Source organism: Typopeltis vanoorti, chromosome 21, assembly GCF_054136105.1.
Source record: "Typopeltis vanoorti isolate ZY-2024b chromosome 21, IOZ_Tvanoo_1.0, whole genome shotgun sequence".
In the NCBI taxonomy this organism is placed as follows: domain Eukaryota; kingdom Metazoa; phylum Arthropoda; class Arachnida; order Uropygi; family Thelyphonidae; genus Typopeltis; species Typopeltis vanoorti.
Window position 1 is genome coordinate 106,912,057 of NC_143569.1, and position 18,006 is coordinate 106,930,062.

The 18,006-nt window shown below is 35.2% G+C and overlaps 1 protein-coding gene across 1 annotated transcript in view; it reads left to right on the forward strand.

The window, feature by feature from the left end:
• Positions 1-18,006, forward strand: part of LOC150095178 (uncharacterized) — a 251,994-nt gene that overhangs the window by 207,807 nt on the left and 26,181 nt on the right. Inside the window, exon 12 of the mRNA XM_090411216.1 lies at positions 3,472-3,605. Coding sequence (XP_090267342.1) covers positions 3,472-3,605 — 134 coding nt within the window. The remainder of the gene's footprint in view (positions 1-3,471; positions 3,606-18,006) is intronic.

Below are 18,006 nucleotides of genomic sequence, written 5' to 3' on the forward strand. Positions count from 1 at the left end.
GTCGCACTTTTGCAGTCGCATTCCCTAGTCCATCTTTTAATATAATTCAATAACATCAACCATTATTTTCAGATATATAGTTGTTAAAAATAATTTCAAAAATGTGTTAAAGAAAATGCAAAATTACAGATGAAGGAAGAAGGTTTAATGATGCCGTTATGAAAACATAAGTGTTTATGTTATGAAAGAATATAATATCAGACATCATTACGAGAATCAACATGAAAGACAATACAAGAATTTGAACTGTGAACTTTGAAAAAATCAAATTAATAAATTACAAGCTTCTTTGTCTGCTCAGCAAAACATATTTAAGATGCAAAGTAATGAAGATGTAATGAATCCGTTGTTCATTCTACGCTTGCTGCCTGATTATTAATAAATAACAGTTGAAAGTGGCCCATGAGTCTGAAAAGGCTGCTGACCCCTGGTCTAAGGCATTTTGTACCACATCAATCCACCTATATCTTGGTTTACTCTGGGTCGTTTTCCTGCCAACCTGGCAGAGAATACTTGTTTTGCTAACCTTTCTTCTCCCATTCTGTTTAAGTGACCATACCTGAGATTAGCTCTGATAACACATTCCTGAATGCTGACAATGTCAAGTTCTTTCCTAATATCCTCTTTTTTAATATGATATTGCCAATGATGCCATCTGTTCACGCTTCTAATCTTTCTCAGGACTCTCATATCTGCGGTCTCTAATCTTTGATCATGTGTTTTACTTCTGACCCAGCTCTCAGAACCATACGTTAAAATTGGTTTGAACACTGTCTTGTATACAGCTAATTTAGTGTTCCGACTAATTTCTCTCTTATTCCATATGAATTTATTCAACTTACTTCCTACCATACCAGCTTTGTTGATTCTGTTGTCTATTTCCATATTTAATTTACCATTTTCACTAAAAATCGTGATTAAGTAGCTGAAATGTTTTATTGGCTCCACAGGTTCACCATTCATAACGATTCTGCCTATTTTCATTGTCTTTTTATTGCTGACATACATACCATATCTATTACAACAGTTATTCAATTTAGTCAGGAAATCTTGCAGATTTATAGTGGATTTATTTAGAAGTATAACATTGTCCACATAAAGAGCTGACATTAAAATCTTCAATTTTGATATCATGTTTAATACCACTTTCCTTCATAATTTGATCCATATGGATAATGAATATGAATAACAGAGGGGATAATGTACATCCTCGTCTCACACCAGATTTAATATTAAATCATCTTCCTGTACTTCCTTCGATTCTAATTGCTGACTTACAACTCAAATAAAGACTAAGTATTGCTTGATATAATGCCCCATTGACACCATATAACTGTAGCGTATTGAATAGTTTCTCTATTGGCAATTTTTGTCGTATGCCTTTTCCAGATCTACAAAACTTAAATACAGATCTTTGTTATATTCCCATGCTTTCTCAACTATTTGTCGTAAAATGAAGATCTGATCCTGACAGCCTCTATTTGGACTTAATCCAGCTTGTTCTTCACCAAGCTTTTCTTCCACAATTCTTCTCAACCATTTCTCAAGTATACTGGAATAAATCTTACCACTCAGTATAGAAATACATCTGTAATTCTCACATTCAGTTTTATTTCCCTTTTTATATATGGGTATTATGAAAGCTCTACTACGATCATCGGGAATTCGTCCCTCTGTCCAGGCCTTCTGAACTATGCAGTGCAGCCGCTGTAAGAATTTTATACCACCATACCTCAACATTTCTGGTCGATCATCTACTCGTGCTTCCTTTCCACATTTCAAGCCTTTAATGGTTTTTTCTACTTTAAGTATGGATATGTATTTCTGACTCTATGCTTGTTGAGTGTTTTTTTTTTTATCACTGTGCTATCAATGCTTGTTTCATTTAGCAATTTTTCGAAGTAATTACTCCATACTTCAAGGATATCTTTTTCTCCAATTTTAATATCACCTTCATCATCTCTAACTCCTTTTAAAGCACTTCCTCCATTTTTAAGCTACTTCAACAACATCCAGAATATTTTGCCACCTTCTTGATATTTATTTTCTATGTTCTATGTTTTTGTCCTCCCATGACTTTTGTTTAGCTAGTTTTACACAGTGTTTAGCTTTCTTACATTTCTCTCTGTATTCTCTAAGAGCACAAGCTGACTTATTTGCCAGGAAAGTTTGATATGCTTTCTTCTTTTCCTTCACTGCCTCTTTAACTTCCTGTCTGGCTGAATCAACCAGGGTTTTCTTCAAGGCTTGCCACTGAACCTCCAAGGTTTGGTTCCTGTTCTCAAACTCTTTCATTTTTTCTTCAATAATCTTTGTATATTTTGTCTACAGTTCACATCTGAGAGCTGCTCAACTTTTATTCGCTTTAAAACTTTCTTATATGTTCTTTTCAATATGAAATTTTATCCTGGATAATTTTGGAGAAAAGAGCAACTTTGCTCTTTTCTCCAAATTTTCCCAAAATATTTTTGTATATCTGACAATCACTTCCTTCTCTGCTATTTAGATCCCCAACAAGGACCAACTTTTCCTTTTTCATTGTGTCAGTTGCTTTTTCTAAAGCCTGAAAATATTCCTCCACTTCTACCTTAGTAGAACCTTCTGTGCACCTTAGGCACAAATAAGTCTCATTGTCCAGTTCCCCATTCTCATATTTGCCTCCATTACTCTACTTGAGATTGTCTGCCATTCAAGAAGATTAGCCTCGTATTTTGTGTTGAATACTATGGCTAATCCTTCTTTTCCTTGATTGTCATAGCCTGAATATAATATTTTGTATTTATTGCTCAGAAAGATCTCACCAGTTTTTGTCTTTTTTGTTTCAGTCACCCCTATTATGTCGATCTGGTACTTATCTAATTTTCAGCTAGCTCCATGTCTTTGCCATTCAGGCTTCTTATGTTGATAGTACCGATCCTTATCTCTGGTAATGTTGAGTTAAGGTGTGTTTTCATATTTGTTCCAGTGGCTGACTTTTTGCTGTTCACCCTGGTTCCCTGGCGAAAACAAGGGGGCCTTGTTTAACAGGGTGACGCTCCAGCCAGCATGAAATTTTGTCATGCTGTACCATAATTTTTATTTTGGTTTAACCAATAAGAATACAATTTGGTCAGCTAAATCCCAAATTGCCAGCCCATCCTCGTTCATTCAGTATCCAGGTAGATACCCAACAGGCTGCACCACGAGAAGGTGAGGATTGGATATTAGGTCAGAAGCGCTGGTCGGCTCTCCACATTCCTTTAAAGGCTATGTAGAGGTCTCCTGTCAGTTATACTGCTTTGACCCTTAAGCACCCCGAACAGAAATAATAATGATAATAATATTTTTTATTATTTTTTGAGTAAAATAGATAGATAGTACATTAAACAGAGATTAACCTTGGTTGATCTGTTTCCTTGTTTTCCAATTTTTATAACATTGTATAGGTTTTATATGTTACATGAAGCTTATAAACAAATTTTCTTCTTATAGGTATATCATCAAATGTATCATCTGAAAATATAATTAACAGTCACCTCATCAGGCAATCACATTTGCCTCAAAATATGGGATTACATAATCTCTCAAGATATGATGTTCCATTTCACAGTGACTTAAGGCCAAGAGTAAGCTTCAGAAGAAAATATTTTATAATCTTTTATTTTTATTGCACTGATTAACATATAATCAAACTTCTTATTGAGCTTCTGTAGATCACATTCATGATTCTATAGGATATCCATATATGTTCAGATATCTCCCATTATAGGGAAGATGGATTGTTTTTATAATAACATATTATGCTGTAATTCATTTCTTTCATTGTTGCACAGTAATCAACGTTCATTACGTTGCTGTTGTTATTATGGTAATATTATGAAGACAACTATAATATTGTAATAGTAATAATTTTAATTGAAAATAAAATAATTACTTGATATTTTTAACTTAAGTTTAAGAGTTAAAAAATTGTTTTTATTATAAATTGCTATTATTTTATATCTCCTTTCTTTTATAGTTACATGATGATAAGCATTCATTATGGAAAAATTATGGCAACAACTACCATATTGGAGTAACAATTTTAAATAAAATAATTACTCAACATTTTGTTCTTCATATTAAGGTCACCATTAAGAATACACACAGAGACATAGGTGATATTATGATTCACAAGAGTATGCTGTGGTCAGACATTGATCTTAACTTCTTGCAGGGGGAAAGATTTTAAAAAATAAATAAATAACACTTGTATATAAGTAGAACTATATCAGTAATTATTAGCTGGAGTTTAATTCTCTGGAATTCTTTTAATTTTGAATCTTATTATCATACTTGAAGAAAATACTTAACCTAGCACTATAGAACGCTAAAATAGAAATATAGTAGAATATAGGGAACTTCTTTTGAATTCCTGTTCTTTTAGAATCCTTTTTATGTTGAGTGAGTTTCAAGCAGACCATCCATATTTTTGAGACTCTTCAACTATCATTCTTCTTATGATTAGGGTGATGGATTAGGATTAGCATCATCTTATAGGCCACTTTGAATTTTTGCTTCGAGGATGTAAGAGAGGGATGACTTTCTAATCATTTCTGTAGCATGTTTCAAGTGCATGATCAGGAAGGTTTGATTTTCTTGAATAATAGAATTTGAAGTGTCATTTGTGTTTTGTTTTCTGTTGAGATTTTACATCTTGTTTCCCCATTATATAATATGTAAGTTGCAGATGCAGTTAATTTGCTATACTCCCAATAGAGTGTAACAGGAGATGGGATCCTTACAAAAGCTGAGTAATTTTTAATTTTGTGGTTAGTTTACAAAATTCACATTGTATTTGTGCAGTATTGTGTGTGTGGTACTGCTTGAAAAGAAGTCAGTGGACACCCCATGGGCAAGATGCATCATGTCATGTAAAGAGCCACATGTTTATAGCTAGTATAAATTGGAGAAATATGATGCTGTGAAGTCATTGCAACTGTGTTAGGGTTAAATGGCTGTGAAAAGGGAACTGACCTTTTTCAAACTCCAGAGGGAACTTTGGAGTTTGAAAAAGGCATTGTGATAAAATGACATGTTGCATGGTCATCCCAGGTCAACAACCAGTGATACTATACTGAGATGGAAGCACAGGGGGTCAACTACAAGTGTGCTATCCACCACACTCACTGAACATGGCCATAGAGTCCTACACCAAAATCTGTTTAAAATCATGCGGTCAATTCTGTTGGTTTAACCTGGTTAACCCATTTCTGTAGAACTGGGTTAACCTGGAAGTGGCACAAGTAGAACTTGTGCCACTTCCAGGAAAAGTCTCTCCGATCTGCTGTGCTTTGATGTAGGTAAAGATATAGTGTATGTATAATCTGGTTTAGGATATGGGATTTGTTGCTCTTTTTAAGGAGTTTGGCCAGAGTTTTTTTTTTGTTGTATCCATTTTGTTGGATTAATGTGAGTAGAGCTGGTTGTTTGAGGTGCAGTGCTTGTCTTGATGACAAAAAGAAGGAACCCTTGCTTTCTTGTATACTTTAGTTAGAAGGAAAGCAGATGGGTCTCTCATATGTTCAGTTTACCACACAGAGCAAGATATCTACATGTCAGTTCACACTACTCTTGCCCAAAAGTTTGGAATTTTTAAAACCTTAGCCTCCAGGCCAGAGCAGATTTCATCACGACACGCACTGCACCTGGAACAACAGGCTCTACTTACATTATTCCAACAAAATGGATACAACAAAAAAACTAGCCAAACTTCTTAAAAAGAAAAACCTCCCTTCCCCATCTACCCCTAAACCAATCACAGGCACAACAGATAAACTGGGCTCCCTCCTGTAACAACACAGAATCAGAACTGTATACAAACCTCTAAACAAGATTTCTGCCTGCCTAAGACAAATTAAAGATCTCCTAGGCCCTCTCTCCTTCTCAGGTGTCTACAGTATCCCCTGCTAGTGTGGAACTCAATATTTTGGATAAGCAGGACGAACTCCTTTAGTAAGGAAAAAAGAACACAAAATACATCCCAAAAGATTGAAGTAAGCCATGCTACTTCGCAAATCTCTTTTCAAATTGGAGATACTGTTCCTGGAATCAGCACAAGTTCTACAGAACTTAGTTAACCACAACAGAATGGATAGCATGATTTTAAGCATATTTTGGTGCACTGCCCTATCTACACATCCACATTAACTACAGGAATCACCATGGAGAGCACCACTATCACCATTCACACATGTGTTTGTCCTTGTTATTGAGGTCATTTTAGTTTCTGTCTTCTCTGAGTTGTATAGCATTAAATTGCCTCTGATAATGCTAGCAAAGTGTCAGTTGTAAATAATAAGTTATTTATTTACATCTCATTGTTTACGTAGTTTTTTGTTCCTGAAATTTCAACATGAGTGACAGGTACAGAAATTTAAACAGTGAATTACTAAGAATCCAGGTTTCTTTTTTGTTTTAAGACTGTTTACATTTTTCTTGAATAATGTTTATATAGTTTACAGTACACCTCTAAAAGCTGCTAAGTTTTCTTTTTAAAACTTTTTATGTTTGGCATACTGTTCAGTTTTTGTCCTGCTTCCCAGCCTTGAGATACAGCTTTTCTGTTTTCTCTATAAAAGCTGCCTTCTCTAATAACCCAGAAAATTCTTGCATTTCTTTCTTAATATAACTTTCAATGGGATTTTTTTTTTTTTTTTTTTTTTTCATTGTCCATTTCCCAATTTCGAAATATGATTGCTCAAGAAGTCTTTTTGTTTAATGTCAAATACTGTGGCTATGGCATTTTTGTTGTTATGGTGGTTAGAGCAGAGAATGGCTATAGTATTCACCATTTGGAGGGAAGGGATTAAAATTAAGGAAAAGGAGACACGGAAGTAACACAGACAATATAGAATTTGTTCTAGAATTGCAAGTCAAAAAAAGAAATCAAAAACATCAGAAAATATAATTTAAGAACAGTTGAAAACGTAATAGAAAATAAAAATTCTCTAAAAATGATCATATGAGGGTCACTTGGATGGGAAAAAAAATGGATTCCAAAACTGAAAAATAAGCAAGGAATAGTACAGTACAAGAGAAAATATAATGGAAATATGTAGTGATTTTTATAGGAACCTATACACAAGCAGAGAGTAAGAAACAGAATCATAATCCATCAATCATAATAGAAGAATTATGGAAAGTTCTCAGTCAGCAAAGAATGATAAAAGTCATGGTGAAGATAGTATATTAGCAGAACACACACAAAATTAGGAGGGTATACAATTTCATAAGATCATACCAGATGTGTTTCTTTATTATCTCTGATTCCTTTACAGTAGTTGTGTCTCCAATCCTGATATTTTCAATAGCCTTTTAAACATTTTACTATCTGCATGATATTTATCTTATATATTCTTACAAAAAACCTTCCAATGACTTTTGTTTGGGTTGGCCGCATTTTTATCCATTTTTCTCTCCGGCCATCTTTTGATTTACTTTAAGAAATCCATATGTTGAATTGAAATTTTAAAAAAAATTTTTCAGTTGCATAAATCATTGATTATCTTATTATATAAAAAGGGCAGCAAAAACAACATCAATAACTATAGGCCAGCCAATATACTATCACAATTTTACAAAATGTTTGTAGCCATTATATTAAATAAAATCCAATATTTTTGAATAATGTACAACCTTATGAACATCCAAGTTTCAGAGCAAGATTTTCTAAAATAGATGATCATAAGCATACTATAATCTTGCATATTTAGTGTTTGCAGATTTTGAAAAAGCATTTGATTCTTTATATCACTCAGAAATAATAAACAGCTTAAAACAACAAGCCATTCCAGCAAAGCCAATTTCACATCAGAACTCAGCAGCCAATGGAAAGTTAGAACATCAGGGAAAGGAATTCGGCAAGAAATCCTATAACACCCAAATTGCTTTCTGCTACATTAGGAATCTTTAGGAATATCTCATGGGAAAACTATGAAATTAATATCGATGGATAAATTTCAATCACTTACATTTTGCAAATGACATTGTTCTTTCAGCAAAAATTAAGTTCAGGAAATGCTAAATGATCTTCACAAAGAAAGTAGAAAGGAAAAAAAAAAAAAAAGGTTTAAAGATTAACATAACTAAAACAAAATTGATGACAAATTCAAATAAAATTGAACTAAAATTAGCAAATTAGCAGGGGTGCTTAAGGGTCAAAGCTGTATAACTAAGAAGACACCTCCACATAGCCTTTAAAGGAATGCGGAGAACCGAACAGGGGTTCTGACCTAATGTCCAAATCCTCGCCTCCTCGTGGTGCACCCTGTTGGGTATCTACCTGGATACGATACTGAACGAACGAGGATGGGCTGGCAATTTGGGATTTAGCCGAACAAATTGTATTCTTATTGGTTAAACCAAAATACAAAATGATGGTACAACTTGACAAAATTTCATGCCGGCAGGAGCGTTGCCTGGTTAAACAAGACCCCGTTGTTTTTGCCAGGGAACCAGGGAAAACAGCGAAAAGTCAGCTATTGGAAGAAATCTGAAAGCACACCCCAACTCAACATCACCAGAGTTAAAGATCAGTACTATCAACATAAGAAGCCTGAATGGCAAAGAAATGGAGCTAGCTGAGGAATTAGATAAGTACCAGATCGACATAATAGGGGTGACTGAAACAAAAAAAACAACAACATAAACTGATGAGATCTTTCTGAGCAATAAATACAAAATGTTATATTCAGGTAATGACAATCAAGGAAAAAAGGAGTAGCCATAGTATTCAACACAAAATACGAGGCTAATCTTCTTGAATGGCAGGCAGTCTCAAGTAGAGTGAAGTGGGCAAATATCAGAATAGGGAACTGGACAATGAGACTTATTTGTGCCTAAGGTGCACAGAAGGTTCTACTAAGGTAGAAGTGGAGGAATTTTTTTGAGGCTCTAGAGATAACTACTGACCCAATGTAAAAGAAAAAGTTGGTCCATGTTGGGGATCTAAATAGTAGAGTAGGAAGTGATTGTCAGACATACAAAAATGTTTTGGGAAAATTTGGAGAAAACAGCAAAACTAATACTAATGGCAAATATCTGTTGAATTTCTGCTGAGGACATGGACTGGTTATTACTAACACCATGTTCCAACATAAAAATGTGCACAAATTCACATGGAGAGAAGAGCCAAGAAATAAGAAAAGTCTCATTGACTGTGTTATTGTTGATAGTGATGTTTTGTCCCTGGTGCAGGACATCAGAGTGTACAGAGGATTTGAAATTGGAAGTGATCACTATTTAGTCTTGAGCAGGATAAAATTTCATATTGAAAAGAAGAACATATAAGAAAGTTTTAAAGCGAATAAAAGTTGAGCAGCTCTCAGATGTGAACTGTAGACAAAATATACAAAGATTATTGAAGAAAAAATGAAAGAGTTTGAGAACAGGAACCAAACCTTGGAGGTTCAGTGGCAAGCCTTGAAGAAAACCCTGGTTGATTCAGCCAGACAGGCATGTGGTGAGGTTGTGTGCAAGGATAGAAAAATCAGAACTCCATGGTGGACACAGGAAGTTAAAGAGGCAGTGAAGGAAAAGAAGAAAGCATATCAAACTTTCCAGGCAAATAAGTCAGCTTGTGCTCTTAGAGAATACAGAGAGAAATGTAAGAAAGCTAAACACTGTGTAAAACTAGCTAAACAAAAGTCATGGGAGGACAAAAGTCATTGGCAAGAACATAGAAAATAAATATCAAGAAGGTGGCAAAATATTCTGGATGTTGTTGAAGTAGCTTAAAAATAGAGGAAGTGCTTTAAAAGGAGTTAGAGATGATGAAGGTGATATGAAAATTGGAGTAAAAGATATCCTTGAAGTATGGAGTAATTACTTCGAAAAATTGCTAAATGAAACAAGCATTGATAGCACAGTGATAAAAAAAAAAACACTCAACAAGCATAGAGTCAGAAATACATATCCATACTTAAAGTAGAAAAAACCATTAAAGGCTTGAAATGTGGAAAGGAAGCACGAGTAGATGATCGACCAGAAATGTTGAGGTATGGTGGTATAAAATTCTTACAGCGGCTGCACTGCATAGTTCAGAAGGCCTGGACAGAGGGACGAATTCCCGATGATCGTAGTAGAGCTTTCATAATACCCATATATAAAAAGGGAAATAAAACTGAATGTGAGAATTACAGATGTATTTCTATACTGAGTGGTAAGATTTATTCCAGTATACTTGAGAAATGGTTGAGAAGAATTGTGGAAGAAAAGCTTGGTGAAGAACAAGCTGGATTAAGTCCAAATAGAGGCTGTCAGGATCAGATCTTCATTTTACGACAAATAGTTGAGAAAGCATGGGAATATAACAAAGATCTGTATTTAGGTTTTGTAGATCTGGAAAAGGCATACGACAAAAATTGCCAATAGAGAAACTATTCAATACGCTACAGTTATATGGTGTCAATGGGGCATTATATCAAGCAATACTTAGTCTTTATTTGAGTTGTAAGTCAGCAATTAGAATCGAAGGAAGTACAGGAAGATGATTTAATATTAAATCTGGTGTGAGACGAGGATGTACATTATCCCCTCTGTTATTCATATTCATTATCCATATGGATCAAATTATGAAGGAAAGTGGTATTAAACATGATATCAAAATTGAAGATTTTAATGTCAGCTCTGTATGTGGACAATGTTATACTTCTAAATAAATCCACTATAAATCTGCAAGATTTCCTGACTAAATTGAATAACTGTTGTAATAGATATGGTATGTATGTCAGCAATAAAAAGACATGGACATTAAAAATAGGCAGAATCGTTATGAATGGTGAACCTGTGGAGCCAATAAAACATTTCAGCTACTTAATCACGATTTTTAGTGAAAATGGTAAATTAAATATGGAAATAGACAACAGAATCAACAAAGCTGGTATGGTAGGAAGTAAGTTGAATAAATTCATATGGAATAAGAGAGAAATTAGTCGGAACACTAAATTAGCTGTATACAAGACAGTGTTCAAACCAATTTTAACGTATGGTTCTGAGAGCTGGGTCAGAAGTAAAACACTTGATCAAAGATTAGAGACCGCAGATATGAGAGTCCTGAGAAAGATTAGAAGCGTGAACAGATGGCATCATTGGCAATAACATATTAAAAAAGAGGATATTAGGAAAGAACTTGACATTGTCAGCATTCAGGAATGTGTTATCAGAGCTAATCTCAGGTATGGTCACTTAAACAGAATGGGAGAAGAAAGGTTAGCAAAACAAGTATTCTCTGCCAGGTTGGCAGGAAAACGACCCAGAGTAAACCAAGATATAGGTGGATTGATGTGGTACAAAATGCCTTAGACCAGGGGTCAGCAGCCTTTTCAGACTCATGGGCCACTTTCAACTGTTATTTATTAATAATCAGGCAGCAAGCGTAGAATGAACAACGGATTCTAGAACAAAACATATTTAAGATTCTCAGACCAAGCACTCAACACCTTGCATCAAATCAACTGGAAAAGCACCTGCTCTTTACACTGCACAAAAATCTGGTACGAAAGGAAATTTAAGGAAGCCTGCAAAATCTTGATAAACCACCCAAATATCAACAACAAAGATGGCATGAAAATGCCAAGGATCTGGAATGCACACATTCAGCCTACCTAATGTATAAGATCCAGCATAAGTCAGGACTCTAGCCAATCCTCAGCTAGTATTAGAAACCATTCCATACCAACTGGCTGGAATGTGTACATGATGTTAATATATGTATATAGATAGATACTTGTTGTTGTTGTGCCCAATGTATTTCTACAACCAACAGATAACACTAATAATAGGACTATAGTGTTGATATATATATATATATTTTTTTTTTTTTTTTTTTTTTTCACCAGAGGTCAGGCCAACAGTTGTTGTAGTGGTTGGTCAGTGTCTTTAACAACCAGTTTGATTGTAGTGTAGTGTAGATTGTAGTATAGTTGTATGCTCCAGAAGATGACCTTGACGTAAAGGTCGAATGTAGATTTTAGTTATATTAAACTAAAGTTTTTGTCTCCACAGTAGTTGTCTCCATAATTTTCAAAAATGCATTCGGATCACCGTGTAAGCCTAAAAGAAAGGATTAGATATTTTAATTTTATCACTAATCGATAATCTCAATGTTGGTAATTTTATTTGGTGTTTTTACATCACTATATACCCACATGTTTTTCAAATATTAGATGTGTCAAAGAAGTGTTTTTACACTTTTTTTAATACTAACAGAAGTGAAAAAGGAGAAGATTTTTTTAAATAACTAACAATAGAGAGGTACCCGAAATTGAGGAACTTTGGACTCAAGATGTGCTCAGTGCTCGGGAGCACATATCTTTGCGAAAGCACTTTTTCAACTTTGAAATTCATTAAATCAAAGTAAAGATGTTCATTGACAGATAATTCTCTTGCCAATTAACTGCGATTGGCAACTGCAAGCATCAAAATTGATATAGGTACTTTGATAAATGAAGCCGAATTACCACAGAGCTCTCGCTAAAATTAAATAAATAATTATTGTTTCTTGTCTACTGTTTCAGTAAAAACTTTTATAAGCACCATGACTTTTCTTTTGTATGAAATGTTCGCAAGCTTATTTCTTATGAAATATGCTTGCTAAACTAATGGTAGGACTCTCCAAGTAATTTTATATGTGTGCTGTATTTATTATTCTGGATGCAAACCTCGGATTAAGGTTGGACAGTCCTGATCTACACCAGTGTCATCTACTGTTCACTATCACCACCACTAGTATTTTCAGATAATCACAACATCCATGCCCATGGCGAGATTCAAATGCGCATCCTTTTGGCTGGAGAACGGATACGCTGACCACTCGGCCAGCCAGACTTCCAACCAGAAAATTATCTTTTCCATTCTTATCAAAGTCTCCTCATGCAATCTCTTTAACAAGTTTGATGATTATCTTCACTTTCTTATATTTTTTCTCTGTACTCTCTCAATTCACCTGCTTTATTTATTTAAATTTAGTTTCCTCCCTTTTCTCCCCCCCCCCCATCCCTATTGGAGCAAGTTGAGCCCCCTCATGGGGGGGTTAAGTATATTTATGGCCGTAGATCCATGTGTTCATGGGGCCGGTTTGCCTGCTTGCGGGATGAAAAAACCCTGCTGTCCATGCCCAAGACCGGCTAACTTGGCTATGGCTGTGCCATTTCTCAATAGACATATTAGTAAAGAGTTGCTGCTTGAAATTTTGATTAAATCAACTAAGGCTATGAAGCCAGCATATTATGTTTGTATATTATATGTAAGGGAATGAAGAACCTTACATCCTCCACATCCTAATTCATACCAGAAAAGTTGAAAATCATTATGAAGGGCTTCGTTAATAAATAGTGATACTACATCTGCAGTTTTCCAGTTAATTCACAACCAAAAGAACAAAATAAATAAGATACTTATTACAGTTCATTCTCATAGTAGCAAACACTGCTATAACAAATTACTGAAATACTGAAAGTTCCAATAAAGGTCTTTTTGGTATAATACCATACAAAATAAATTCACTGTTGCATACTCCACACTATAATAAACCTGCTCGTGTGGTTCCTACAAGTTTACTGTAGTGAGAATCAACTGTAGACAAATAAGATAGCTGGAATAGGCAGACCATCCTTAACCTCTCTACTGACCGAGGTGGATGAATAGTAAGACCAACTTGCACTTCTTATCCATATTATTCAATAGGTGTTACAGAATCGTATCCAGATTTATCTGGACGTATATATGCGTTCGGGCCAGTTGGGGAATTAAGATACCCCTCTATATAGGATTATTTGGAAGAATTCCAAAATGCTACATAGAAGTTATTTTAAGGCAAAAGAGACAGCTTTTGGATTCAGCACTGACAATAAACTTCCAAACATTCCTCAAACCTAAACAAATATAGCTGTATTAATTGACTAAAAAGCTGGGAGACAGTCATTTTAAAACCAGCTCTAACTTGTAATATTTTTATCCAGCAGTAGAGGATGCTGACTTAGTTTTTTCCCATGTGTCCCTTGCAGTTTTAAATTGTTCCCACTAAAACCTGATTGCAATGCTTGAGCTGCATAACAAAACTGTTCATGGTCTGAATCTTGTAGGTATAAAACCTGTGAAATATTAGCAGCTAAATAATGAAATTTTGTTCATTTTGTGTGTTGTGAATTTAAGCTGCAAAACTGCAAATGAAATCTGCCAGACTTATCCACATCTGAGAATGCATCTTGAGTTACAAGATTTGTATTGATAAAATTTGGCATTTGGGTGATTGCATCTGCAGAGTTTTTAATATGTATGTATGTGTGTGTGTGTATATATATATGTATATATATATATACACTGGACTCTGTCTTGCCATGATTGATACAGAATAGTTTGGACAGATGTTTAATAAATGATCCTGTTTATTTATTAAACATCTGTCCAAACTATTCTGTATCAATTTTATCATTAGGCAAATCTAGGCAATCACCTAGGGGCACTAAGACTTCGGGGCTTGTGTTTGTGTGAGTATGACAAAATATATATAGAGAGAGAGAGAATGTATAGGAGCACCTAAATTTTCTTTGCCTAGGGGCATCAGATACTCTCGGACTGCCCCTGAGGACCATTGATTCAATTAGTTATGAGGCAAAGCATTGTGCCCATCTTGTGTATCTTAGAATTCCTATAGATGCTTAGTATGAGAGGATGCGTAGATTTTTATCTTTTTTCAATTCCTGTATTCATTTAATCATGTTTATGAGTGTTTTCAAATGTATTGTCCATGTTTTTTTAGATACATTTCCTATCATTTGTCTTATCAAAGAACTCTAAGGGGGTGCTTAAGGGTCAAAGCTGTATAACTGAGAGGAGACCTCCACCGTTAAAGGAATGTGGAGAACCGACCAGGGCTTCCGACCTAATGTCCAATCCTCACCTTCTCTTGGTGCACCCTGTTGGGTATCTACTTTGATACTGAACGAACGAGGATGGGCTGACAATTTGGGATTTAGCCGACCAAATTGTATTCTTATTGGTTAAACCAAAATAAAAAATGATGGTACAACATGACAAAATTTCATGCCGGCTGGGGCGTCGCCCGGTTAAACAAGGCCCCTGTTGTTTTCGCCTGGGAACCAGGGTGAACAGCGAAAAGTCAGCTACTGGAAAAAATCTGAAAACAAACCCCAACTCAACATCACCAGAGTTAAAGATCGGTACTATCAACATAAAAAGCCTGAATGGCAAAGAAATGGAGCTAGCTGAGGAATTAGATAAGTACCAGATCGACATAATAGGGGTGACTGAAACAAAAAAAACCAAAACTAGTGAGATCTTTCTGAGCAATAAATACAAAATGTTATATTCAGGCAATGACAATCAAGGAAAAGAAGGAGTAACCATAGTATTCAACACAAAATACGAGGCTAATCTTCTTGAATGGCAGTCAGTCTCAAGTAGAGTAATGTGGGCAAATATGAGAATGGGGAACTGGACAATGAGACTTATTTGTGCCTATGGTCCCACAAAAGGTTCTACTAAGGTAGAAGAGGAGGAATTTTTTGAGGCTTTAGAAAAAGCAACTGACTGACACAATGAAAAAGGAAAAGTTGGTCATTGTTGGGGATCTAAATAGCAGAGTAGGAAATGATTGTGAGACATACAAAAATATTTTGGGAAAATTTGGAGAAAAGAGCAAAGCTAATAATAATGGCAAATATCTGTTGGATTTCTGCTCAGGACATGGACTGGTTATTACTAACACCATGTTCCAACATAAAAATGTGCACAAATTCACATGGAGAGAAGAGGCTAGGAATAAGAAAAGTCTCATTGACTATGTTATTGTTAATAGTGATGTTTTCTACCTGGTGCAGGACACCAGAGTGTACAGAGGATTTGAAATTGGAAGTGATCACTATTTAGTCTTGAGCAGAATAAAATTGAATTTCATATTGAAAAGAATAACATACAAGAAAGTTTTAAAGCGAATAAAAGTTGAGCAGCTCTCAGATGTGAACTGTAGACTAAAATACAGAAAGATTATTGAAAACAAAATGAAAGAGTTTGAGAACAGGAATCAAACCTTGGAGATTCAGTGGCAAACTCTTAAGAAAACATTGATTGATTCTGCCAGAGAGGCATGTGGTGAGGTTGTGTGCAAGGATAAAAAAATCAGAACTCCCTGGTGGACACAGGAAGTTAAAGAGGCTGTGAAGGAAAAGAAGAAAGCATATCAAAAGTTCCTGGCAAATAAGTCAGCTTTTACTCTTACAGAATACAGAGACAAATGTAACAAAGCTAAACACTGTGTAAAACTAGCTAAACAAAAGTCATGGGAGGACTTTGGCAAGAATATAGAAAATAAATATCAAGAAGGTGGCAAAATATTCTGGAGATTGTTGAAGAAGCTTAGAAATGGAGGAAAGAGTGCTGTAAAAGAAGTGAGAGATGATAAAGGTGACATGAAAACAGGAGAAAAAGATATCCTTGAAGTATGGAGAAATTACTTTGAAAAACTGCTAAATGAAACAAGCAGTGATTACAGCACAGTGATAAAAAACACTGACCAGGCATGCAGTCAGGAATACATATCCATAATTGATGTAGAAAAAGCTATCAAAGGCTTGAAATGTGGAAAGGCATCAGGAGTAGATGATATTCAACCAGTAATGCTGAAGTATGGTGGTATAAAAGTCTTACAGTGGCTGCACTGCATAGTTCAGAAGCCTGGACAGAGGGACGAATTCCCGATGATTGGAGTAGAGCTCTCATAGTATGCATATATAAAAAGGGAAATAAAACTGAATGTGAGAATTACAGAGGTATTTCCCTACTAAGTGTTCCTGGCAAGATCTATGCAAGTATACTTGAGAAACGGTTGGGAATAATTGTGGAAGAAAAGCTTGGTGAAGAACAAGCTGGATTCATGCCAAATAGAGGCTGTCACGATCAGATCTTCACTTTACAACAAATAGTCGAGAAAGCATGGGAATATAACAAAGATCTGTATTTAAGTTTTGTCGATTTGAAAAAGGCATATGACAAGGTGCCAAGAGAGAAGCTATTCAATACGCTGCAGTTATATGGTGTCAATGGGGCATTATATCAAGCAATACTTAATCTTTATTTGAGTTGTAAGTCAGCAGTTAGAATTGAAGGAAGTACAGGAAGATGGTTTAATGTTAAATGTGGTGTGAGACAAGGATGTACCTTGTCTCACACCACATTTCCTCTGTTATTCATTATCTATATGGATCACATTATGAAGGAAAGTGGTATTAAACCTGATATCAAAATTGGAGATGTTAATGTCAGCTCTTTGCTTTATGCGGATGATGTTATAGTTCTAAATAAATCCGCTACAAGTCTGCAAGATTCTCTGACTAAATTGAATTGCTGTTGTAATAGACATGGTATGAAAGTCAGCAATAAAAAGACAAAGACAATGAAAATAGGTAGAATCATTGAAAATGTCAACTGTGTTGTGAATGGAGAACCTGTGTAACAAGTGAAACATTTCAGTTACTTAGGCACGATTTTTACTGAAGATGGTAAATTAAATATAGAAATAGACAACAGAATCAGCAAAGCTGGTATGGTGGGAAGTCAATTGAATAAATTCATATGGAATAAGAGAGAAATTAATCGGAACACTAAATTAACTGTATACAAGACAGTGTTCAAACCAGTTTTAAGTTATGGATCTGAGAGCTGGGTCAGAAGTAAAACACTTTACCAAAGACTAGAGACCGCAAATATGAGTGTCCTGAGAAAGATTAGAGGTGTGAACAGATGGCATCAATGGCAATATCATATTAAAAATGAGGATATTAGGAAAGAACTTGACATTGTCAGCATCCAGGAATGCATTAGCAGAGCTAATCTCAGGTGGTATGGTCACTTAAATAGAATGGGAGAGGAAAGATTAGCAAAACAAGTGTTCTCTGCCAGGTTGGCAGGGAAACGACCCAGAGGAAGACCAAGGTATAGGTGGATTGATACAGTACAAAGTGCCTTAGA